General features: G+C 31.5%; 2 protein-coding genes across 4 annotated transcripts in view; both read right to left on the reverse strand.

Annotated features, from left to right (window-relative positions):
* Window positions 1-21,703, reverse strand: part of LOC113516758 (cAMP-dependent protein kinase catalytic subunit 3) — a 60,750-nt gene extending 39,047 nt beyond the window's left edge. The window contains exon 1 of the mRNA XM_052900907.1: window positions 21,287-21,703. Within this exon, the coding sequence (XP_052756867.1) occupies window positions 21,287-21,467 (181 nt within the window). The 5' untranslated portion in view covers window positions 21,468-21,703. The remainder of the gene's footprint in view (window positions 1-21,286) is intronic.
* Window positions 21,704-24,402: 2,699 nt separating this feature from the next.
* Window positions 24,403-27,678, reverse strand: part of LOC113516756 (uncharacterized) — a 33,717-nt gene continuing 30,441 nt past the window's right edge. For 2 of the 3 annotated variants that reach the window (XM_052900886.1, XM_052900888.1), the window contains 3 exons: window positions 26,963-27,126; window positions 26,172-26,321; window positions 24,404-25,948 (listed from right to left, as the gene is read on the reverse strand). In XM_052900886.1, the coding sequence (XP_052756846.1) occupies window positions 25,790-25,948; window positions 26,172-26,321; window positions 26,963-27,126 (473 nt within the window). In that variant the 3' untranslated portion in view covers window positions 24,404-25,789. Of the gene's footprint in view, window positions 25,949-26,171; window positions 26,322-26,962; window positions 27,127-27,678 lie in introns of all 3 variants that reach the window. The other variant, XM_052900887.1, reaches the window with a different exon arrangement.

The raw sequence follows: 27,678 nt of genomic DNA on the forward strand, positions 1-27,678 counted from the left end.
GGAGCTGCGTGTCAATTTCGAATTTGCTATATATAGTAAGAATATAAAAACTCTAAATGACATATGTGTACTCCACAACAATGCTCTTTTTTGCTAATTATATATCTATTACATGAATACAGTATTTATGGAAATTGTATATACATATTGTATTCAAATCTGAATGACGCACTCGTACCACTTTGTTTAAAGTAATCAAAATGCATGCTAGTTGTTTACAGAATACAAAATAGCCAGTAGTTTTGTATTACTATCATATTTCCTACATATTTATAAAATTAATTATAATATTTATAATTATTATTTATGTATTTATATGTATCATCATCACATCAGTTGTTAACTGCCCGCTGCTAAAAATACACCTCACCCCTGGAGGTTATTGCCAATAGTTGCCGCGCTTGACAGGCAGATTAGCAACTGCAGTTAAGTTATGGTGATGTTTTAAGAGGGGCACTGCTACCCACTTCTACCCCCTTGACAATTAAATTCCCTTAGTTACCTCTTACGACACCCACGGGAAAGGAAGGGATGGCTCATTCTATGCTAGGACCACATGGCTATTTATATGTATATATATTATTCGTGTGATGACGAATTAAGAATACACAATCATCATCAGATGTCGTAAGAGGCTACTAAGGGAATAGAACACGTCATTGCTATTTTTCTTATAATATTGTCAGAGTAAAAAAATTCTTAGCCTATTTTTAGTGTAGAATAGTAATAGCTACGTTAGTACGTTAATTAGCGACCACATTCCTAGCAATATACCCTGTCAGATCGACCTCCGAGCGATCCCTTCTAGAAAAAGTCATAGTTAATTCTTGTTTAATTCGTCACGATGACCTAACTAACTTGCTCCCATCCTCACCTATGTTCCCTCGACTGGTACCGACCAGCGTATACTGATAGCCCAGGCGGGTTTAGTTCACCATACTTCCATTATAATACATTAAAAGTAATCTTTGGTGCCCTTGTCACATGATAACACATTCTGAGAACAAAAAGATGTGGTATTAGAAAGTAGAAGAAGTAGAGAAAACACGAACGGTAGTTCTTTTATTAGATTAGGACGTGCATTAAGTATTATATAGTACCTATACAGATACAGAAAAAGGGTACGAATATGGTGCCTTATTGTAACCACCATCAGAGCTATTTTCATCGCCGATGGGTGTTAAGATTAATGTTGACATGCGAATTTTAGATTAAAAATAATAGTGTCTATGTCAGTTTGGACAGTGGAGACAGCTGCGTTTGGATTTCAGACGTCACACTCCACAAAAATACCTGCCTTGTTTTCTTTCCTGATGATTTATTTATTATTGAAAATGAGTATTAATTCCGCGTGGGTACAACCATGTACGTTGTACCTTATATTGTTGTCCAGACTGAAAATAAAGTAACTGACAGATTGAAAACAACGATAACATAAACTAGACATCATAAAGAAAGACGTTTTAAACAGGAATGTACAATTTAATTTTTAAAATAATAAATATTATGATAATAATGACTGATAGACTATGTTAATTATGATGAATCATGCTAAAAGCATTTTATGAGGGTTCTAAATGTATTCTTTCGTTGCTCGACTTCAGTAGCGAAAATTTTATATAATTCTATGTTCTCTGCTCTTTGTACTTTTAATCTGCTTTTACTTTATAGTTTCTTCCTAGTACCAAAATAGGTATTGTAAAAATTTCAATAGTAATTAATGTCATAAAGGAGAAAATGAGTTTATTTGTTTATTACCTCTCTTTGTTCTGAAATTTAAAATACACATACTACTTAAAGATGGACATAGGTTAGGTACTTTTTATCGCGGTCAATCGATATATCTCAATTACATGGAAACTAAACAAAACTTAGTTAAATTTAGATTTTATCATTTAAAAAGCTTTAAAATTTAAATTTTTAAATTATAAAAAGACAATGACGTAAATGGCACTCAACTTTCTTTATATATTATTTTTCTAAGAAATTATATCTATATTTTCAATCACTCGACGAGAGGCATCAAATAAGAAGTAAGCCTACATATTTAGCTTTTAAACGAATAATAATAACTGTAAGTAAAGTATTTAGTCTACAACTATATCATTAATAACCCTATTTTACTCATATATAGCTAATCATAATACTTCTACTAGTACTATCACAAATGACATCACAAATCATTTGTGATAGTATTAGTATAAGTATGCCTGCCTGTAGAAGTGTGCCTTTCCAGTATTGATATAAGAGTTCTGCAACTATAATCAAAATACAATGTAAATAAAGCAACCTAAATACGTTTGACATATTTTTATTTAGTAGGCAATCCATGTACGTCACCACTGAAAGAGAATGTTAGAAGAATTGATGGGGTAACCCACCTAGGTACGCCATAATATTTTATCTAGTCTGTAGCAGATGGCACTTCACTTCTATGTTTACTTAATACTTGTATGTAATGTGTACCGTTGCCTACAATTTAACATACTTATCTCTACATATTTACCAAATAACAACATATCATATCGACGGACATAAGCGCTCAGCTTTTATTATTTTGCTAAACACTAAATCAATTCAGCCAATATCACTGATATAATACAAACTATTGGTCAGATATGCGTATAAATTATTTCTCATATTTGCCTAACAATTGTGTAGATTTTAAGTAGAAACTAATTATATAGATTACTCCATAAATCTGAATTCATTACATAAACCTAACTATTGTGCAGTAATTAGTGTTCCACAAAAAAAAAACCGACTTCAATTTTGACAAAACCAGTTATTTTAATTTAACAACTAAACTACTTAACCGATTTTAATAAAATTTCTATGGACCCAACTTACGCAAGCAGGGGGAAAGGGATTGTTAGTAATGGAGACTGAGAATCCCATTGCTAGCAATATACCCAACCAGATCGACCTCCTCGCGGTTCCCCCTGGAAACTATCATGGTTAATTCCTGGTGAATTCATCATAATGGGCTAACTGGCCTGCTTTCATTCTTATCTATCACCCTTCACTGGTGCTCCGCCAGCGTATCCCGTTAGCGCAGGCGGGGTTACCATAGCATTTTCACCCATCAAAAAAAAAACTTACGCAAGCATACAAAAAATCCAATTCAGTTTTCAACTGACAGTGTTATGAGATAACAAACATAAAAAAATACAACCGAATTGAGAAGCTCCTTCGTTTTGAAGTTGATTAAAAAACGTAAGCATCACCAGTCACCACTATACGTCAAGGATGACGATCAAAATGTATTCATTGGACGGAATCCAATATAAGACCTACTTACTTGAATAAATAATGAACCCATGAACTGTAAAAACGTCATAAAGTATATTACTACAGCAGTTTAAAAAAATACCAATCAACAGTGAATAATTTATTTAACGCTTCATTAATTTGCACACTGGGTATGACAATTACTAGAACGTGTTTAATCAAGAATAGACTAAAATAGACCAGTAAACCGCCGAAGGTTGTATCCCACAGTTCCAATCACCACTCTCCGCAAGTTCACTAACGCACTTCTATTAAGATAAAGACAGTTAAAAAGGATTTATATTATAAAACTAGCAATATCTATATTATACATTAATAAATACTGTACATATTTTAAAAAATATTGTTATTAAAGAGTGATCTATTTACTACAATAAAATTATAGTAATTTTAATACGTAAAATAAATACAAAGTGTCTATAATTAAAAGAAAAACTTTTAAAACAATAAAAAACTATTTATTTATGGCTAGCTATTTAATAATGATTGTATAGTATAAAATCAAGTAGCCTCTTTTTTTAAATAATAGAAAGTCAGTTTTTTTATAATATTGGATCCATATTTAAGATCACTTGTTTTCGAAATTGAAGAGTAAGTAGATAGATAGATACTCTTTATTATTTCCTCCAAAAGATTACAGTAGTAAACTTATTTGTAGTAGATAAATACGAACAGTTACAAAAAATGTTCACACTGAGAAAACAATGGACGGCCTTATCGCTAAAAGCAAGTAATTCAGATGTTGCCAATTTTATGGTATAAAAACTCTTAATATAATTTCATGGAGCAACAGAATCACGGTTTTATTAAAGAGAACACTTTGATTTAAAATATTGCATCCAAACATAAATTCATCAAAACTTTAATAAACATAGTAACACTTTTGACAGTATTTACTAAGATGTATTTTGGAACATAAACTGTTGTTATTTTTAAAGTAAGTACTCATCGTGTACATCGTAAATGATAAATTATCCATGAATCACTTCGTTGAAATGATTCAATTTTATGTTTATTACAAATAAGTTTATATAAATGTGTGTAAGCGTTGCTTAATACCTATGAAGTACAGTGTAACGTAGGTAGATCGATGTACGAGGTTTGTCCGGAAAGTACGTATAAAAGTTTTTAAAAATTTTATTTTACAATTATTCAGGTAAATCAATTTTATCCCCTTCAAAGTACTCCCCCTGTGACATAATGCACTTGTGCCAACGCCGTTTCCACTGTGAGAAGGCTCCTTGAAAGTCCTCTGGTTGTAGGTTTCTCAGCTGCCCCGTCGTAGCTTTTTTTATCTCATTTATGTCCCCCAAATGCCGCCCCCGAAGTACCAATTTGGTTTTTGGGAACAAGAAGAAGTAACAACGGGGCCAAATCCGGCGAATAGGCGGGGTGTTCAGTCACCGTAATGGAATTTTTACTCAAAAACTCACGGACAACAAGAGAGGTGTGGGCAGGGGCATTGTCGTGGTGAAGAATCCAACGCCCCTCTCGCGCCAATTCTGGACGAACTCGTGCCACACGAGCTTTGAGGCGTCTGAGCACATCGACGTAGAATTTTCCATCAACTGTCTGGCCTGGAGGGACGAATTCTTGATGGACAATCCCCCGAACATCGAACTCTTTCTCGGCCCTCTCTGAATCTTTTTAGCCACTTGTGGACGGTTGGTTCCTTCACAGCATCATCCCCATAAACTGTTCTGAGATCGGCAAAAATTTCACGGCCATTCTTGCCGAGTTTCGAGAGAAACTTGATTACGACGCGCTGCTCTTCAACGGAAGCCGGCTCCATGCCGACGGGGTTTCGTTTAACTTCACAGATGGCGTGACAAGCCAGTTCGCACCGCACGGCGGTCAGACCAGAACTGAAGCATTGTTAGGGACATAAGGAAGGGGTCCTGCGCTTACCTGGCCTCCCCACTCCTCTTTCTCGCATTCCAGAACACTTTTATACGAACTTTCCGGACAGACCTCGTATTAAGCACAGCTTCTACTGTGATACCTATTGCTACATAAACAGAATATTAACCTCCTTATTCATACTTGCTATTTTAACTATTATAGAATTTTGTCACTTTCAAATAAAAAATTTAGCGCAAAAGAAAAACAAAACACTTTAATAGCTAAATTAGGTTTGTTTATGAGACGTTTAACTTTTTTATGAATAAGAAGGAAAATTAAAATGCCAGTTTAATATTTAACGAAATTTTTATTTCAAAAATCAATATAAACTTATAATAGATTTTAATTAGAACCACAATAAATATATTTTTCATAGATCCGTGCCATAACATAATAACTTAGTTGAACTATAAAAAGAAATTTAGACATATATAAATATAGACAATAGCACTTCAGAATTGACCCCAACGTGTACTACACATACATATACACAAGATAAGATACAAGTTATTAAAAAATATTACTTTATAGATATAGAAATACAATAAGTATTTATAGGATATTCAAAGATCAAAACAAATAACATCGTCTGATTTCAAGAAACTAACACGATTAAAAGTAAACTAATCGGGCCATCCCGAAAAAAACATGTGAGTAAAGCAAATGTAAATAATTGTAACGAGTAAAAGATAAAACAAGTAGTAGTTTAAATGTGATTTTATTTACAATGCTTGTACAAATGAAATACTTTTCGCCCATTACACACATCCGTTGTAAAAAAAAAACACCAAAAATTATAATTAAACTGTCACGGGTTGAAATTTAAAAAAATAATACATATGGTTTGTTTGAACCTTTAGTACGGTTGTTAGCGTTTCTTGCCATGGTAAAAAATTGCTAAGAACTCATTATCATTTGCGGACAAAAATACCTACAGGTTCGTCGTAAAAGATAATTCGTCTATTACAACCATTCACGATTACACAAGTACCTACATGATGCAATATTAGAAATAAATAGCGTCAAAATTTGGAGCACGCCCGTCGTTTATCTAAATGCCTAAAGGCACATGTACTGTCTTTATGCCTACAACTGTTTATTATTATTTATTTTATAACTATTTTTCATGGAATAAGGGAATAATAATACAATGTGTTCAGTGCTATCACACACAATCGCTATTATTTAACCACAAGATGTTAAAAGAAGCGAATCAATGAAGCCCAGTTTATACAGAACCGTAAGTCACACTTCGAAGCTTAATTAACTAAAATCTGTTAAAAATACGACACCTTGAATGATATGAATGATATCACAATAATACCTGTTGTTAAAGTATATTGTAAATTTAGAAAAAAATAAGGAAATTATGTTGTTCTTATCGTAGAAACGTATCTAGTGGTGCGGTTACTCACTTGAGCAGTGAATTTGGACCACTATTACGAGTAATTAACTTACTACGTTCGAAAATCCGCATATCGACTATCGATAGTATTGATAGTAATATCGATTAACTTATCGATTATTGTCTAGCAACACTATTGATATTGATTGTATTGAGTAATATTTAAAGCATCTACCTAAAAAGAATAAAGGAAACCTAAAAATAAAAGCACAACAATTATAAAAATTACAATCTTTATAATTTCTCAATCGCATGAGCAGAAATATTCTCAATAACTCGTTCCTAGTTACCTATTATCGACCTAACTTCCTTATTTCGTCACAACCGTCACAATCCTTAGTTAAACAATTGAAATGTTGAACTTGTATTAGCGTACATAAATACTATTGTTTTTGTTACAACAAATAACAGGAACATTACGTTATTGTGGAATATTAAAACAACGAAGTGTTGAATGAAAAATAAGTCACGCAAACTTACTTAACTCTACGATTTAATTACAGTCATAAGTTAAAATGTTGTGCGTTCTTACGCAACGGTATACTCAAATATACTATATTTTTTCATTAAAGTAAATTTAATAAACAACAGCTGTGCTAAACTGTCGAATTAACCCCTTTTGAGTTTTATTATTTTTTTATATAATTACTTAGCACGCCAAACTCATTTTATTGAATAATAATAATAAGTACTGGTGAAGTGAATTGTTACATGGAATTAAAATATCTATATCATTATAAATGCCATTAAGCAAGGAAACAGGTCAAGTTTACTATACAAATAAAATATTAGACATTACAATTGGTTTTACAATGATTAAGGCCTTTTTATTGCGAAGGCTATTTCTATTATTAACTATAATAATATTATAAAGAGGAAAGATTTGATTGTTTATTTGTTTGTAATAACTACAGAACCGATTTTAAAAATTGTTTCACCTATAATAAGCTACATTTTCAGGGAGTAACATAGAATATAGATTATTTTAAAAAAATTTAGGAGCTCTAAGAAAATTACAACAACATAACCCAAAGTATCAAAAATTTGCCTATTTAAACTAATATAAAATACTAATTTATTTTTTATATACCTATCATTTTTCTATTTATCTAGCCGCGACGGATAGCTGGTATAATATAAATTGACTTCCATGACCTTATTTGACGTACTTACTGTATTGCCGGATATTCTAATTAAGACGAAACGTTCAGTGGATAAAGAGTTTATTTACCATTAAATATTTCGTGTCAAGGACCAACTAACCACACGAGTAATGCGTTAATTTATAACTATAAACAATAAAGTACTATGCCTACGCTATAAAATTAAATAAAAAAACTTTCGGAACTTATTAATTTAATTACGTTTTATACCAGTTTTTATTCGGAAATGATGTTCTTTCGTGACGAAGGTGAAGGTTTAACATGGATTTCAAGCTCGACCCCCTAATCGCGTGCAGCAGCTGATTCACGACAAAGCAACAAATATTAACTTCATAATAATAACCTACCTACTAACTACTTCCATTGAAGTAGTTGTGCTACGTAACGAACCCTATTCCACCGTTCACAAGATTTGACATAACGAAAATAAAATGTAAGATGATAATTAAATTAAAAAAAATCTAAACTAATTCAAATATGTAACAGGTTGAACTAAACTCGATTTGATTGGATTAGAACCTCATTTTCAAACAGGGCTGCCAGATGTATTTTTTTTATTTTAACCCAATTGTCAAATATTATTTCTCCAAATGAATATAATTTCCAGGTCTTTTACATATTTAAAAAAAAATATAAAATTTTTTTCACTAGGGTTACCAAATACACTATATAACAGAGTACCCTACTGTAATTTAGCTCAAAAAAAAAGAATTACCTTCTAGTATCGTATAGTAATACGATGTTAGAAAACACATAATTCATAGTCAAATTTCCTACACTCGTATTTTAGCCAGAAGCAATATTCAAGGAATCCCCATTTGCCGATCATGTCAATAATACTTTGGCTTATCAATTGGATTAATAAATACTAAGGCCATGTTCAGAAGCCTCTCGAGAATATTCCGTAATTCTCATGAAAACTTTTTTAATTTCAAGCGTTTTTTATACCCTGAATTGAAATCTCACAAATTTCTCTTTACATTTTTCGACAACCCTAATCTACAGACAAAACAATACATAATAATAGGAGTAGTAGCTTATGAAGACAATCTAAAGATATTTTCTATTCATTGGATCAGACAGTTCAATAGTCTTTGATCACGGAGCGCGTAATCTGTAATCATACTGAACCACTTGCCGTTTGCCTCTTGCCTATTATTGTGCCTAGATACGAGCAACTGGCACCTGCACGGGAAGTTTCTCAATGAATTCACGGATGTGTACTCGGCGAGAACATGATGTAATTATTTTTTACCTTTCCTTACGTTGATTATAGCTTCTAAATGACAAGAACTCCCAATAGTATAAAATTAAAAGTGAGCATTGAATTTTATTTATCAACAACGTTTTCTTATAATGTCTATAAATTGAGAAACACTAAAAACTTTTATCAAAAATAACGTACTGGTATTTTATTATTATACCATAAATCTACCAACCGTTTCAAACAAATATATATAATGGGATAAGACAATTACGATCGCACGTAAATAAATGTACAGGATACTTGAATATTTTTTTATGTATGGTTGATCGACGTTTGACGCACGAGAAGGGAGTAAAATCCTACTAATATCGTATTCCATCTAGTTCCGGACAGACGGCACGTTTTTGGCAGCCGGTTCAATGTTGCTAATCTTTCATAACAATGTTAAATATACCGCTGTTCACATACAAATAATAATGTATATGTTGGAAAACTTATTCGAAGTCAGTAAAGTCAATCTATTAGACGATGTGGGATGAAACTTTGACGCACATTGTTTCATTCATCGCCAGCGTATTGTATATAATTTAATTGGTAGATCTCAGTATAATATTAGTTTTTACTTAGAAATTTTGAAACAAGGCAAATAAATACGTACATACATGTATATGTGTATATACGAAACCTACAATAATGATTAATATGTTTTCACAGTTCACTAATGCAATCAGCGAAACGTCAACACATCAACTTGTCATCGCTTTTAATTATTATTATAAAATTTAATGGACTACGTTAACTGGGGAAACTCATGAAAGTAACAGGTACTTTTACGACCCGTATGCCACTTTTGACATTTTAATAAATTGTTAAAACACTAACGAGTATTTCCCAGAAGCGTGGGAGTGTTTGGTGTGGTCTCTCTACTTTTTGTATGTAGGTCGCATTCGATGAAAGGAAAATCCCTCGTTTGTTTGTAACATATATCAAGATCTTTTTATTATTATTATTCTTTTATTTCATATTTTTTCTAATATATTTACATTTTTAAATCCTTACTTATTTTAAATGGGAAATCCTCTTGGCACTTTAACAGTTTAATTAATAGTCATAAAATCTTGCTACCTACGTAGTAAGAAGGACATTAGCTATTTTTTAACACAGACGATCAATATATTCCGGTCATACGGACGAAATAGCAAATGTAAAGCTAAAAGTTAAATAGTAGTGAGAATAACAGAGACTACACAATGCTTTAAAATGTGCTTCGCTAGCATTATTAATTTTTTGCGGTTTCGGAGGAGTTATCTCCCGCGAACGCTAAGACTGTAAAATAAACTCGCTGCCAAGGTTTTCCCTCGAAGCTACAATATGGGGTTCTGCAAAAAGGGTGTATTAAGGTTTCTTCAGGGTCAACAACGCGCACGTGACACCCTTAGTGTTGCAATAACCGTTTACCATTAGACAGGCTGTATGCTTGTTTCCTACCATTATGGTATAAAAAAAATATTCATATCTTTCGTCATTTACGTAATCATTTATTCTGAATACTGTCAATTTGTCCTTACATCAGTATATATTCAATTTAGTTGATGTACAGGTTCAAATAGAAGCCTTCTACCTCTAGAAGGAAAGGTGTTGTCAGTAAAACAGTGTATCAGTCTCGTTACTATCAATTATTAATATTAGGTCCATCTCTATACAGTACACCTGGAAACGATCGAGTTTAATTCTAGACGATTTCTTCACTTAGTTTAACACACACACTTTCTTAACTTACTTTCATCTTCACTGATCATCTCTCAAAAGTACCCCTTTGGTCGATAACACATCAGGGTTACCATTGCATTACTATCCCCTTAAGAAATACGTACCTATCCTTGTCTCTCTCTTAAATTCGTTTACACACATTTTTATATCCATTTCATTACTCCCTCTTTTTTATGCATTATGTTGTTGAAATCCAAGTTCCACAAATGTTAATTAAGTAATAAATAATAATGTTTGCAGTATATATGTACGTTGTCCGACATTCTATTGAATCAATTGGAGAGAATAATGCGTGTAATGATTAGCATAATGGTAATAACCAGTTTGGATAGTGTTGTATTACAAGTAACTATAAGTTCTATTGTATAATTTCAAAACTAGTTGAATCCCGTTGCTTTACTTACGTGAATTAACATACAATGTATACTATGTGTTAATCTAGAATATGGTAAATCTGTTTAACCAAATTACAAATTAATTATGCCATATGTGTCTGATTGAGTAGCAGGTGTCAATATCCTATTATGCCCATAAACTTCACCTTTATAAAATCAATAAAACTTGTTAAATTAATGTGGGGAACAGCAGCTGAATCAAATTTGATACACGGGAAAAAGCATTAGAGGCTTTTTATCCTAATTCGCACAACCAAATCAGCGGAATACAGCTAGTGTTGTCACGCCTGTCACCAGCGTATAAATCAGGCACATGATGGTAAAAATAATACAAGACAAAGGAAGTTAGCTGTTGAAATGTGACGGCAATCGAGTTTACGTCAATACTAGTTTCGTTCAAACCAAACCAACTTGGACTCCTCCGCTTTCGAGTTTGTTGACTCTCGAAAACATTTCACTTTTTTCGCGTCTCGTAACAGGCTCCTTAACACCGTCTTCAGTTACGTTCGTATTGCGCAAGGGAACCAGTCCGCGGTCGATTATTTCGCGGTTTATTTATTCTCAATAATTACACCGGCTATGTTGTACTAACTGTGTGGTACAGTTAGTAAATACATAGCCGGAAGCTCTTCTCGCGTGAATCTTATAATAACATTATAAATACGGGGGTTTGTTTGCTTGTTACTTCTTCCTATCTTGTAAAAAAAGGGCATGCGTTTTATTTCAGCCACACCAAATGTTGCATTGTGAATACAACTATATAACACTCTATGTGTTAATCTATTACATGGGCCTACCATGTAATAGATATCATACAAATATATTTAGCCATTTAGTCTCCAAGATACAGGTCTGGCCTAGTTTGGGGACTGATAGTAATGCAGATATTTTTCTCGTTCAATATAAATTGTAAATTGTACTTTATACAACTGTATCTCACTTGAATAAAAATATTATTATCATCATTAAGGTATTTAAAATTGAATAACAAACACCCAAATATACAAAAGTCTCAATTGTCTCATTTATAAAATTAGTTGGATAAATTCACGCTGGTGACTTCATGCAACTTTATTTTTAATTCTGCAAGTATGTTAAAACATAAAGGGAAGGATATTTGAAATAATTCTAACTTACATCTATTATAAATTTGATCCTTAGTCTTAGAATAAGGATTTTGGTGTAATTTCAAATTGGATTTTTAATTTAAAAAATAGTGATAAAAACGATGCATTAAAATCGACCTCAATGTTTTTTAAGTCATTTATTTAATACACTAATCAGATAAATTTCTGTACTAATAAATATATAAAACAAAATTTATTGATGACTTGTAACAAATTAACAATTTGCATCAACTTCACTAGATAAAATAATATGTTCATATCAGTTTTCGTTCGGCAAACCTTCAAACTCACAATGTCACGGCTGTACTAGTACGAGAGAAAGTACCGCATCGCAAATCGCATTAAAGCGCACCACACTCGAAGTTAAGATTACATAAACCCACATGTTGAAGGTACAACATCGTGCTATAATCGGTGTGTTTGTTTATGCTTTGTGCACCGCGGGAAGATAATGCAACGTGCACGCAGCCTTGCATGAAAACATAACAAAATATTTTAGTCTTTGCATAATGCGTGCGTGCACTTTGTGTTACAATGTTATTAAAATATTATTATACAATTGTGATTTATTAATTAAATATATATACCGGTATAAACTCAATAAATGCAGATGCTCTTTATTATCAATATATTATACAAGTGTGTTTATAATAATGACGAGGTTATTTGTACATTCGAAACTACATGGCCGGCGATTAGTTTGACTCACTTCTGTAAGAATGTATAATAACAGTATTTGTAACTAGTTAGACAAGACGGCGCGTGAAATGCTTACTAATAATTTGGTACAAATATATTTTAATAATAAACAATACAATAACTTTATCTTAATAACCGAGGGATAGGCAGCAGCGTCCTTCTTAAAACATCACCAAATTATAACTGCAGTTGCCAACCCGCCTGTTAAGCATAGCAACAACTGGTAAAACCCCACTTCCTTACTGGTAAAACACAACTTATGTAGGAGGCCTATGTTCAGCAGTGGACAGTTAACGGCTGATTGGATTGGATTGGAATTTTATCTTAATCTTGTTTATCTTAATCTACTAATGTAAATGTAACAGTTTGTAGAATTCTGAATATTTATTACACAATAATGCTTAAGCGCTTTTGTATGAAATTTATTATACAGATAGACTTTATTAAGACATAGGATAGTTTTATTCTTAATTCACGTAAACAAAAACGCGATTTAAAGCTTATCTACAGTAAAATTATTTACTTTTTTCACTCATAGATCAAGTGAAAGGATTAAACAACAGTGAGCATCATTGTTGTCTAACATGTTTTTTATTTAAGTAGTTAAATAAAAAATAACAAAAAAATAACGAATACAAAATAAATATATGTTTATATTGTGAGAAAAGTAACATTTGGTTCGTATCTCTATGTTTTCTTATTAGTGACAGATGGCATTTTTAGGTCTTACGGTCCTTTCAAATGTATCTAGTTATATCTTTCTTATGTCGTTTAATAATATTAAATATAATATTTTTATTCTTCTTCTTAAGATGTTTACATTGACGTATTAACAGATAGTTGAAAAAAGTTTTTTTTATTCATTAATTGAAATCTTTTCACCTTTCACATTATGTATTAAGCGAGAACTCAACAAGTTTATTGTTTATTAAACACGCCCAGTGCCTACCTAAATAATGGACCATAAATTATCCGCCACTAGCCTTCGACGCCCGCATGAATGCTGGATATTTTTAATAATAATGCCAGGTGTTACCAGAACATAGAATACGGTCAAGGTTACTGCAGCAATGCATTATAACGCCGTCATACGGGTCTATATACTTTCAATATTTAATCAGTTAACATTCATATTACAAAGTAATATTTTCACAAACGAAGGACGAATGCAGACATTTCATTGACGCAAAAAATATGTCGATCAGATATAAAATATTTATTACTTCGGGAAAAAGTATCGTTTATCTAACTGTACCCTTTCTTTTATCTTATATATTCATAGGTATATATGTTCTCATAAATTTTAAACTAATATTGACATTTTCATCTTTATATTTTATAATTGTACTAAATATTATAGTATAATAATAGTTTGTGTTCCGTTTACAAATTGAGATAGATAGTTAAACACTAGCCTTAAACACCTAATTAACATGTAAATAACAGAGATAATAGATGCCTACTGGACACGTATTCGAATGGGAAAAATTGTTAATTATACAAAGTCATGTTCATTTCACATTTTCAACAGACACGGGTTATATTAATTTTCTTGCAATAGATAGTTCGTACTCACGGCTACGTATACTTAAGTACATCTCGCGGATTTTTTTAACGTACAAATATTATTGCCCTTTTATTATAAAATTACTTACAAGTATAAATCTACTTATAGCATATAGTAACTATTACATATTGTTATGCAAAAGGTCGCAATAAACAAGAGAGGTTATGTCTATAGATTAACCTTATTAAGCCGACTTGACGTCTTTCATTGTCTGAATAGTTTCGACTCTCAAACTACATTGTGTTCAACTTCAACTTTCATTTTCTTAATGTTGTTTACTTCGTTATATATGGAAATCAAAAAAGAGGTAATCTTAACTAAGTTAAATTCTTAATTTAAAATATGCAAAATAAGAAGCATCTATTCTAATTTAAATTATGCTCCGATATTTATCTAATAAGTCATTTATTAAAAGAAATCGAAACTATTGTCCTTCAGTACCTATGTAACTAAGTCCCATATTTTATATTCTTAACTAATTTCTTATCTGAATAGTCTTAATTTTAGAAAGTTTTATGCAAACATTAGTATACAATATTATTATGTTATTTTATCATACTAATGCTAATATTACTCGCATAAATGTGAAAGTTTGTAAAGATGTTTGTATATTTGTTATTCAATCACGCTTAAATTCTAAGAGCGATTTAAATGAAAATTGATACACAAATAGACCATATTTTGGAATAACACAAAGTAAATTTTTTAACCCAAATTACGAGAGCAAGTTTATTAATAAATGAACTAGTTGCTGGCCATGTTTACTTAGTTCACGCGATATACTGGCCCACATATTTACAGTTGATCACGCGTGACAATGTGCAATTGTTCGCGTGTTCAAACGTGATAATACTTCGTACTGATCATTCTTAAACGATCTGTTTACATTCCTCTCTGAAAAATTACGAGATAATAGACTAATAAAACATTCGCTTGCTTTATTATTATTCCGAAGAGCAGTTTACTTTGCCATTCTATAAATGTAGTAAATGTAGCTACTCTACAATTTCTTTGTAAATTTTAAATCTAACGCTGTTTACCGTTTGTGCAAAATAATTAGAGGAGTTAGTTAATGTCATTTTATAGAATTTATGTGTTTATTTCCTCATCACGAGAAAATGAGTGAACGGATTTCAATGATTAATTGGTTATTAATAGATCTGCTACTATCGGAAAGAGCTACACTACCATGGTTGATTGTGTATCTCTTCCGATAGTAGCAGATTTGATTTCCGCACAAAACGAACAAACATTTGTATTCATGCGTATGCTTGTAAGTACAGAAGTGTTTAACTTTTTATATATAAAAAGTATTTAAGTGTGTCTAACAGTAATCGAATGTCCATAGTACAAGCTATTAATTTCAAAATGGGTTCACGCTTAAGGCAAACCTAACCTGACGGTATTCTTCTTCTTTCGAGGCAACCTAAATATATTTGGACCAAAACTTAACAACTTTCAGAGCACTGTTGGTCGTCTCGTTGTTAAGGACACACAGGATAGGACAGGAGGTGAGACATGGTCTGCTATTGCGCGTCACAGTCGCAGGCCTCCCGAGAAATAATAGCCCAAATCATCAATTTTACCAGCAGCGGCAACAGCCACTCTGGGTTTGCAGTTTACCTTACGGTAAGTGATGATAAGACCTAAGATAAGGTGCGCTCTAATATTTACATAATCACTATCAATCTAAAGAACCCCAATTGTATTTCCTCGAGAAGTTGAAAGAAGAATATAATCAAATTGCATGATTATAACATTATATACCTAATTTTACAGACATTATATCTATAAAATTCAACAAACATATTTTAAGAAAGATAAGAAACCGTTTATTTACAATTTGCTTGCTTTTTAAACTAGTTTCTTGAGGCAGTACTGCAATACCTATCATTAGATAGTAACTAGGACACTGCCCCAGAGAATAATGTGCAGCTTAACTACGAGAAAATACAGACGACGCGACGTTTTGTGCTCTGTTTCATCCACACAATTGACAACAACATCTGTAAATCTGATACTGTCCTATCATATAAACTTTACTACGCTCTATGACTACTTGCAAAAAAAATTGCAGAATATTACTTACATAATTATTTTCTAGATAAGTACAAGATTAATTTATTTAAATTCAATTAATTTACTGATATCTAATGGATCAAGTAGGCAGATTTAAATGATACTACTTTCACTACTATCACATCCTTGATTTCATATTCTAAACATGGTCCAATTTTAATTAATCTTCTTAAATGAATTCACTCACTAATCGTAAGTAGATAAATTAATTTAAATTTATAAATTATTTAAAAAAATACGTGGTCCTAGTTTTATACTACCGTTTAATAAAATGCACCGTTTAATAAAATGCGAATAGTAGGCATCTAATGGCCCACCTGATTGTAAGTATAATCTAGGATATAAATATTTTAAACATTGACACTACAGATTTATAAGATCCTTGCGAATCCCAATGTTTAGCCATTTTTGAGGAATAAAATTGTGCCTCTGTTGTCAATCGTTGCTTTTATTCACATGAGTAGTTGTACCCAAATATTCTAAATGGGGAAAAAAAGGATTGTGAGTAATGAGGATCTAACAGCTCTATTGCCAGCAGTATACCCTATGAGGTTGACTTCATTGCGGTTCCTGGAACGTTATTCGTCGTTATGGACCACCTGACCCGTTTCATCCTCATCTATCTCATCACTCACTGGTGCCCTGAAGGCATATACCGATACCGAAAGCGGTATTATCATTCCATTATCACCTATTAAAAAACAATATTCTAAATCATCTTAATAACATATAGATGTGAATGTTGTAAAAATATTTGGATTTTTGTTATTTAATCGCAAATAAACAGTTACAGAATTTGAATAAAAATTGTACAGGTGGTAAAATAACGTATGCTTACTTTCTCAGGAATGGCAACGCATGGGGGGTATCATGGGCGAAACAGTATACTCTGTTATATCCATGGTACTGCTCATGTCTATAGACGACGGTTACCACTTTCCATCAGGTGGGCCATCAGCTTGTTGGCCATTCTAAGTTGTATAAAAAAAAAATTCATGCGGACAACGCCCCGGGGTGCAGCTACTTTCTAATTATTTATTTTAAAAACAGTGTAAGATCGGAAGTCTTCATCATTAATGACAAATGATACGAGAAACAATATGTTTACTTGAGAGGAAGCGGAGAATCACCAAATGACAATAAACTCTCGTAATAAAGTTTCACCGATGCCGGCGACGTGCCGCGCATCTTTACGGTGAAAAGACATGACGTCAATAGACAGGTAGACATTTGTTTGTAAATAAATATTAAAACTTATTAATGAACGTTTTAAAAAAGGCAAATATATATATGTAGGACGATTGTGAAATAGTGACCCACTATCATCCCATAAAAAATACATGGTGAAGGATGAGAGGTGAAGATGAAAGCAGGTAAGTTAACACATCGCAAAGAATTCAACAAGAATTAATCACGACAGTTTCCAGAAGGAACCGCTAGGAAGTCGATCTGACAAGGTACATTGCTACCAATGGGACCACTAGTCCTCATTACGAACAATTCCATTCTCCCAAATACATATATTGTCCCTGAGTATCGTCAAGTTGCTAGACACTAAACCATCTTATACACAGTATAATAAACGGGTCTCTTAGGCGCACTTTGTTTATAGAGAACTAATCCACAGATTAAATTTTTCCATATTTCGATCTACATCCCTGGGTGAAAGTTGTACAATTATATAAATATTATTACTACATTTCGTATTGTTATACGCTTTTGGTTACGCCCAAATAAATTAAACGAAGATTTGAACATTTTTAGCTCCAAGATTAAATGTCTTCAGTGTTATGTACATTTTACCAAATCAAATAATTACATCAAATTCAGCATTTAACAAAATTACTGGCCTCACAATGATCTCAGTTGTCCACATATATTAATGCTTTCTAATATTTAAGAACGATAAATAAGTTAATGGATAAAATATATCCTTCGTTAAGTAATGTATAAAAAGCAGTTATCAGCTCGTAAATTGGATATTCGTTTAGATACCTATCTAAATTTCTTATAATTTAATATTCCCCATAATCTTCGTTAAAAATGTCGCAACGCCAGGTGTAAATCCTACAAAGTCGGCTGAATGTCACTTAATTGCCCTTGGCCTATATATTTCACATGAAATTGGGTCGAGGGGGGCAATTACGGAATTCGTAGACATGCATGGACATATTATATCGATTCGTGATGAAAGATAGGATATCAGTTATTAATTTGTCCTTGTCCTGTCTAAATATAATAGCTTCTAAAACAAAATTAATGGAGTTGGTGCCAGTGTAACTGTTAAATGAAAAAATCTTAAAGCAAATTAGTCCTATGTGCTTAATTAAACGCGGGCCTCGGTAGGTAGATAATTAAACCCAAACTATCACATACTCGAAGGATAATAATGAAACTTAGATGAACTAATTTATACACTGATGTGTCATCATTTGCGTCACAGTTACAGTTGTGCCACCCAATTATTAAATCTGGTCGTTGCCATCTTCGTATTATAATTTTCTTTGAATAAATAACGATCTATTTAACTATATTATTAATTATAGTAATTAATTACTAATGTATGCGAAACAATATCAATAAATAAGTCGCTGAAAGATTATGGGCTCACTTTCGCTACGTATATTTCCATCAAAAACATAGGTTTAGTATATCTCTTTTAATGTGTGGCGTCTTTATAGTAGTTAATTATAATCAATGCTATATAAATTTACGATGCATTAAGGTGGGGTTTTCTTTCAAAGGATAATAATTTAAATAATTTATAAAGTACTTACAGTGAGTGCACATTTTGAGAAAAGAAAATAATTGTTTTGAATAAAATAAAATTGTCTTTCTAACGACTACATAAATAAAAAAATTAAATGCGATAAGTTTAAGAAAAATGTGTTATAAGACAAAATATGTAAAATTTTAATTCCGACAAACATTTAGAAACAGCTATAAACATAAAAAGACATGTCAGTACGTACCTATTAAACAAAGGCAAAAAAAATAGTTATTGCACACGTAAGTAATTGACGTAAACCCGGTATTCTTCCAGAGGGAACGTGTTAATTTATTATAATGTGCGGTTGTGAATAGAGGTGATAAATGATTTATATTTAAGCACAATACTGCATGACACCGTTCGTCCCCTTATAAAAGCGGTGATATTATATTCTCATGCATCAAGTTTATCAATGAACATTGTGTTTAAAAAATATAAAAATTATATAAATAATAAATAAATTTAAATCACGTAATAAGCGACACCTATAAAAACAGAATGCAAACTCATATAATGCTCTCCGAAATATGTACATTTTATTATTTGTATTTTAATGTACCATCTTTTTTTTTTTTTAATAAATGATATTATTTAAGTTTTATCCTATTATAAACAAATAATGTCTTAAATTTAATACAGTAACCCTCTATTTCCATCATATCTATATGTCTCTATGTACTTGTATACGCTTTTGAGTCCCAATTCAAATTTAAATCCCATTTTTGACAATATCTTGTCCTCTACAAATGTTCTTAATTTTTATATTTGTAATCTGTTGTGTGTGTAAAATAATCTAAATACATGAATAATTTTTTGAAAAATAAAAGTTAATATTTTCAAAATACAAGTTATTATTAAAAAAAAAAATACATAATTGACAAACACCGTATTATTATTGCTTTTTTATATCACGTTTGAGCTTACAATCATCTTACCGTGCTACCGTACTGTAAAAAATGCTAAGACAAGCCTTCAAATTAAATCGAGATCTAATAAACCTTGTTCTTTGTTACTAAACCTCGACCATGATGGACGCCCATGCAATGAACCTATAAATTATGCTACATTGTCCTCCCCACGAGTGTTGTAATATGACGGTCAACAGGAAGAGACGACGAGACATCGTAAGGTAGATGACATCAGCCCCCGTAACTGTTACATCATCTGCACCCTATCTCCACTAGACACATAGTGACCATGACCAATCTAAATTAAAGAAAAACGCCTACATCACCTTTTTACATCAAATGATTATTACTAATATTTCTTCAGTTCTACGAGTACTCATGTTAGACTCTTAAACGTGGTTAGGGATTTTTAAAGGAATAAAAATGGACACCGTTGCGCTCTTAACAAAGAATACGCTGGGAGTATATTAGGTCAGGTGGACCACCAAAATTAATTGACCAGAAAATAATTACGACGGTTACCAGTAGGAACCATGTGGAAGTCGATGACAGATATATATTGCCAGCAATATAAAGCCTAGAGGCCCTCTTATTAACAATCCTCTCCTACCCTCCGTCTTTTCACATTGATAAAAGATATCGGAAAAAACTCTACTTATGTGGAGTTCAAATTCGATCACTATCTCCACAAAAGTACTAGGTATAAATAATACTATAGTATGACGATGGTTTAATGGTGTGATTATTTCATCTAATAGTTAAGCCCAACAAATGGATAGCAAGCATAGGTACCTAACACATGCAATTCAAATGAGTAGATACACCCATTTCGCTGTATGTATGCTAAAGAGTTTGCCAGTTTTATATGACGCGCCGCCTCCTTCCAATATTTATAAGTGAAATAGAAATTCTGATTTCTAGAAATTTATTATAATTTCATAAGATACCTGATTTCCCATTAATTTATTTTTAGTATCCATTAACATTTCAAAATGAAACTTACCAATAGTTTTCAGTATCTGGAGATCGTCCAGTTCATACTCTTTTTCTTCTTCAGTGTACTCAGATTCTGTGGTGGTCGACTCCTGTTCCTCGGTGGACGAAGCCACTGACAATGACCGTATGTCAGAGCTCAGCTCCGAGCTACAGTTCCTCACCAATTTCGCACTGGCCATCATCATCATAAAGTCCACGGGCACAATAACAAAAATACAGTACCTAACGTCTATTTAAAACATAACCATAATTTATATATTATCCGTGGAAAGATATTTTTTTTATAAAGTCTAATGTATGGTGTTGGAAAAAGTTATTTCAGTAATATATCGTAAGCGAACGCGTGAGCGGTAGTTTAGAGGACGACGCGTGCTCTCCCCTTCACTATTTAAATCTCACTGCCGCCGAACGACGTACAGACTAGTGACAACGGCGGCAACATAAATAACATGGTAATAAACCCACCATTTCTCATTCTTTTTATTTTAATTATTTGAACATGTAGATTTTACGGTGACTTTGTTTAGTCTGTATATAGCGCAACTAAGTTCTAATATTTGCTTACGTTAAAAATAGCCATTTCTCATTTGCACTCGATCGATGGAGAGGAAGCTCTCTCGTCTTATCAAACACGAGTATTATGTGATATATGTGTCGATAAATAAACTGACGATACAAAAGGATGAAATACAAAATTTGAAATTAATATCTAGTAAGGTATTAAACCTACTTTATGAAATAAGTTTGTAACTTTCAAAGAAGAGAACGTATAAGAAAATCAAACAGCCTTGAAATTAGGATTCCAATAATTTTTTTTAAATAATGAAATTTCATTATAAATTTACGGAAAACTGATCGCCAACGGCGTATTGGTATTATTAGAAATGTACGTAAGCTATGAATAAAATGTTTATTTGTTACGAATGTTACGTGTTAATGTTACCAATCCATCACTACTTTCTTACCTTTTGTAGCACACATAAACAGGGTAGAAATACTTGGTTACTAATAAAAAAAAAACTGTATATGATCTATTTTTTATTAACAACAAGCATATTTATCACATAAACAGACATAATGTAACGTGGTTAAATAGTAATATCACTTAAGTCCGATATACAGTTTCATAGTAAATCTAAAAATAAATAAATTAAACTAGTTCTAATTACAATTTACAATAAATTTAATATATATAAATATATAAGTAAAATAACAAACTCGACATTATTGACAACAGGCAATAATATAATAAAAATAATATATATATATGTATATATATATATATATATATATATATATATATATATATATATATGTATATATATATATATATATGTATATATGTATATATATATGTATATATATATGTATATATGTATATATATATATATATATATATATATATATATATATATATAATATATATATATAAAAAAATTAAAAAAATTAAAATACTATGGCTCAGTATGTACGTGGTGAAATTCCAAAATACAATTAGGCTACATAATGTACAAGTTCGCAAATTTGTTGTTCTTAATTGTAATTTACTCCTTATTGCCACTTTATACTTTGTTTCAACTAACAATTTAAAAATTATTTCCGTTACACCATATGTTACTCGTTATGACATTACGAATAGAGATCAGTGGGGTTACTCTTTAAATAAATTCCAATAGATCTACATTGAAATTGAGACATATTGCGCTCTCGTATTGCAATACTATTGCGACATAATGGTTTCATACTGTTCTAATACATGGATTATAAATAAGATAAATCGTCAATGCAAACCGATTCCATGTCTCATCGAATCCCTAATTGTTATTTCATGAGTGCAGTATAATATTGTCCTTGGCAATATGATGGATAAATATCGATATTGGATTCAAAAGTAGGCCTGCTAACCCTCTAGATAGGGGGGAAGGGATTGTTAGTAATGCGGGCTACCAGTCTTATTGCCAGCAATATCAGGTCGACCTCCACGCGGTCTCCTCTTGAAACCATCGTGCTGAATTTCGGATGTATTCATCACAATGGGCTAACTGACCTGCTTTTTCATTCTCACCTATCATCCCTCACTGGTGCCCCGACTACGTATACCGCCGTTAGCGCAGCCAGGGTTACCATTACATTATAATCCATTAAAAAAAAACTCACGGACTTGCTAGTGATGTTAATTCCATCAACGAATTCGCTTTCCACTTGTCTAGAGGGTCTTTTTTTTTGGGGACTAACCTCCCTATTACTAACAATCCCTTCCGCCCCGAGTCCAACTCCGTAAGTTGGAATGAGACATCCGACGTTGCTATCTCACTAACCAAAACAGAAATGGAGTAGCCGCCAAAGTAATGCCCGGTTTACATTATTAAAACACCCACATACACGAGTTTTAGTAGAGCTATATACACGATAGACTTAGTTACTAGTTGCTTTAATAACATTCTACTTACTCCAAAGACTCCCACTATCAAATGTTATTACAACAAATTAAAGAATTTGGATTGAGTGTTTTAGTAATGTACTCAACGTACCTATGACGTTTTTTTATATAATGTAATTAATAATTATATATATAGATCTTGTCAAAGTTATAATATACACTGTCTATTCAAATTGCCAAGTAGCTTTGCCGGTCGGAAACGGCTTTTTTGTTAAAGTAATGAAATTTAGATTGACGGGTACAAAAACAATCTCTATAATAATATCTCTATTCTAATCTCTATTGTAGGCAACAATTTCTGAGCGCATTTTAATGAAGACGCGATGAAATATAAATCTATTGGACTGACGACAACGCTATCGAAACTAAACTGACTTACCGATATCGAAAACAGAAAAGCATTTTATACAATTGCAAGCATTTTATACTTTCCTGCACCGTGACGATAAATTGTCGTAACGTGCTTTGCTAAATTACAAAAGGGCAATACTACATTTCATTTTGACTATAAAATCCGTTTTATTAATCACCGATAATATAATGCGAATAAATGAGACTTTACGTAGACATAAACATAATATCCTATCTCCATAAACAAATTGCTTAAAATATATATAAATATATATATATATATATATATATATATATATATATATATATATATATATATATATATATATATATATATATATATATATATATATATCAACAGTGTGAAGAAATAATAAGACTGAAGAGTTTTGCTGTGCTTAACGCACCTTAAAATTTAGTAGGTAACCTATATGCATATTACCAAAAAAACTACGCATCCAGGAAGAAAGCTCCATTTAAAAAACAGACAGGAACGTATATAATTTTAAATGACCAACGAAAATAAGAACATGTGAATTGTTTCAGTGCATTATAGATACATACGTGTAATTATATTGCATATTATACATAATTACATTAAGTATCACAAAGTATTTGTAGTTATTTTATATCTACAAGTATAGTAATTTTACAAACTAAGTAGAGAGTATTGAAATTTGCTTTCCACAAAATTCGACCAATCAAATATAACATTACAACTAAATAGCCAAATATTCCGGTGGTGATAATCCTTTATGAACATACTATATTTGTTATACAATATTGAATAGCAAACAAGTTGTCCACGGCCTATCTGATGGAAACTAGAAACCGTCACCTACAGACATAAACATCACCATAGACATAACAGAACGCACTATAATGCCAATGGTACTAACTCATACGTTACTAAGATATCAATAAATACAATATCAATAAAATATATATAAATATATACATAGCATTTTCAATATTCTCAACTCTATGTCAACTGATTACCTACTACGTAATACTTTATAGGCAAAGAACATAACTAACGTAATATAAAAACTAAAATCGATAGAACTAATATTTACAAATAGATCTCTATACATAATATACACAAAAGGTTATTTTCGTAAAATATCCCTTAATCTCAAAACCGTCATTCCCACATGACGTGCTCTACAAATAATGTACATATCGATTCAAAAAACGACTTAGTGAAGCTATTGCCGAGAACTAAAATTGCAACATCAATTTAAATTATAATCCGAAAGAAATTAATAAAAGAGAATTTTAATTACCTCGACGTAAGTTTTCAAATATTTCTATCATATACATATTAAATAAATAAACATTAATAAAACGTAAAATAAAATTGAATTCATGTTTATGGATTAATGTAGAAAATGACTTAGTGCATTGTGAACATGGAAACAACGATTAAACGAATATGTTACCTTCTGGTAACAAAAATAATTATAGCATATTTTTTATTAATAAATTTCGTACAAAATTGTATATAAGCAATGTATTAAAATTTAAAGGAGTACATATTTGTTTTGTTTTATATTTTATAAAATAGTAATAGTAATTTAATAAATATAATGTTACCTTTACAAACAGTTTAAAAGCTCCATATACGGATATATTATGAGATCCTGTTAGCAATAACATACAAAATCGAACTTTTTCAATTTTGGCTATAATTAAAATATAATAAAAATTAGTATTGTATCATACTTTGAGAAAAAATACCAGGCCAGCATGTGTGGCGACTGCCAGAGTCCTATGGTGTTCACCTGATGGACAAAAAGCTAGTGTTGCCACATCCGATAGAGGAAACCGCTCCGGAAACACATCTTTTGCGCTCTGCATCGCATGATATAATTCATTCTATGAATAAAAAAAAGGATTTGTTATAATAAAGATAAAAGTATGTTTTTATACCACATAATAAACAAATATAAGGCCCGGCCGATATTAAGCCTTTATTATAGCATACAGCGGCCCGCAATGACAAGAGAACTTTGTACGCATTGCCGATCTTGAAGAAACTTACTTAGGCCTCGTTTTTGAAAAACACCATAGTATAAAGTGAAAAACTGTCATAAATTACCTTATTCTTCCTAGTGGCAAGGGTTAGTTCTATCCCGTACTTTTCAATGGCGGCTTCATATGTAAGCGGTTCCAGTTTGATTGCAAGTTCATCTTTGACGTGTTTTCTTTTGCGTCCATTTAATTCCATCATTTTTAACACAGCTAGAGGCTAAAATAAAAAAATCAAAATAATAAAATAATACAATACCTATTTATCGTATTTTATGTTATAATTTAGCAATTTTACATAAATTATCTTTTCTCAACAGATTTACAAAAACTTTCTTTTTTATGTCTAGGATTCATGAAAAAAATTGCATATATACTATTTAATAAAATTAATAAAGTATTCTCTTTTAAAAACATTAACCCCAAAGAATCTTAACTTTAACAAGTTTCGATATTAAAGTACAAAAAAAAAACTTTGGTAATGGAACTCTAATACAATTTTTATCTTTGAAAAAAAAGCTTTCATGGACCTTATTACGATATGTAATAGATCTTCTGATCTGTGTATATGTACTTAATACTTATATTAGACTAGTATACAGTATTATAGTATACGGCTTTGTCCACGTGAAACAGTATTTATATACTGTTATACTTATATATACTTATATACTATGCCTTATGGCAGCCTATGTATTTATGTATAAAATATACTACCCAACCCGTTCATCTATTTAAACTTGAGTAACAAACATTCAAATATCTATAGAAACTTTCACATTTATAATATTAGTAGACTGTCTATTGGATGTGGCTATAAATTTGTTTCTAATTGTATATATAGGTAAATAAATGTAAAACCTTTTTGTTAAGTTCACCCCGAGCGGGATGTATGCGCATGGTGCGCATATAGGGCGGCATGTACGCCACCACACAACCGCATCGCTCGCAGCCGCAGCACGCCTGCATCAGCCCCAATCGACGACCGCAGCCCCAAACCTCCAGCTCGTTCGCCGACTGGTTCACTATTTAATTAAACCACTTATGTATTTGAATTGAAAAACCAACCAACAAGATTACAATTAGAGTAATTAAAGAACTTTTAACAATAATTAAAATTAGCTGCTTTCCGCGTTTTCGGTCGTGTAGAACCCATTATCTGCCACGTTCGTGAGAATTACAAAGAATAATTTCTTTAATGGCTACTTTGGACATTTTATTCGACACAAACAAAACCATCTCTTATAACTTCTGAGTTTAAGTTGCATGGAAAATTATTAAATTTTTTATTGTTTTTCTTATCACTTGGTAGTCTACTGATGAAGACGAAGGAAACTTGGTATTAATAATTATGTCCCATAACTTTGCTATAGTAAATTATGCACGATAAGAAATGTATTACTCGTAAATCAGGATATGGTCCATCCATACAGTGAATTTCATTCAATTCCATTGAGCCACGACTGAGTATGACTTTTTTTTTGTAAAATATATAAACTTTTTTAAGATACTGGTAATTTTTGCAATATGATAAGTACAAGGAATACACTTTTTTTTATACAACTTAGAAAAAATAT

This window comes from Galleria mellonella, unplaced genomic scaffold (genome assembly GCF_026898425.1).
Source record: "Galleria mellonella isolate WM207_F2 unplaced genomic scaffold, CSIRO_AGI_GalMel_v1 utg72, whole genome shotgun sequence".
In the NCBI taxonomy this organism is placed as follows: Eukaryota; Metazoa; Arthropoda; class Insecta; order Lepidoptera; family Pyralidae; genus Galleria; species Galleria mellonella.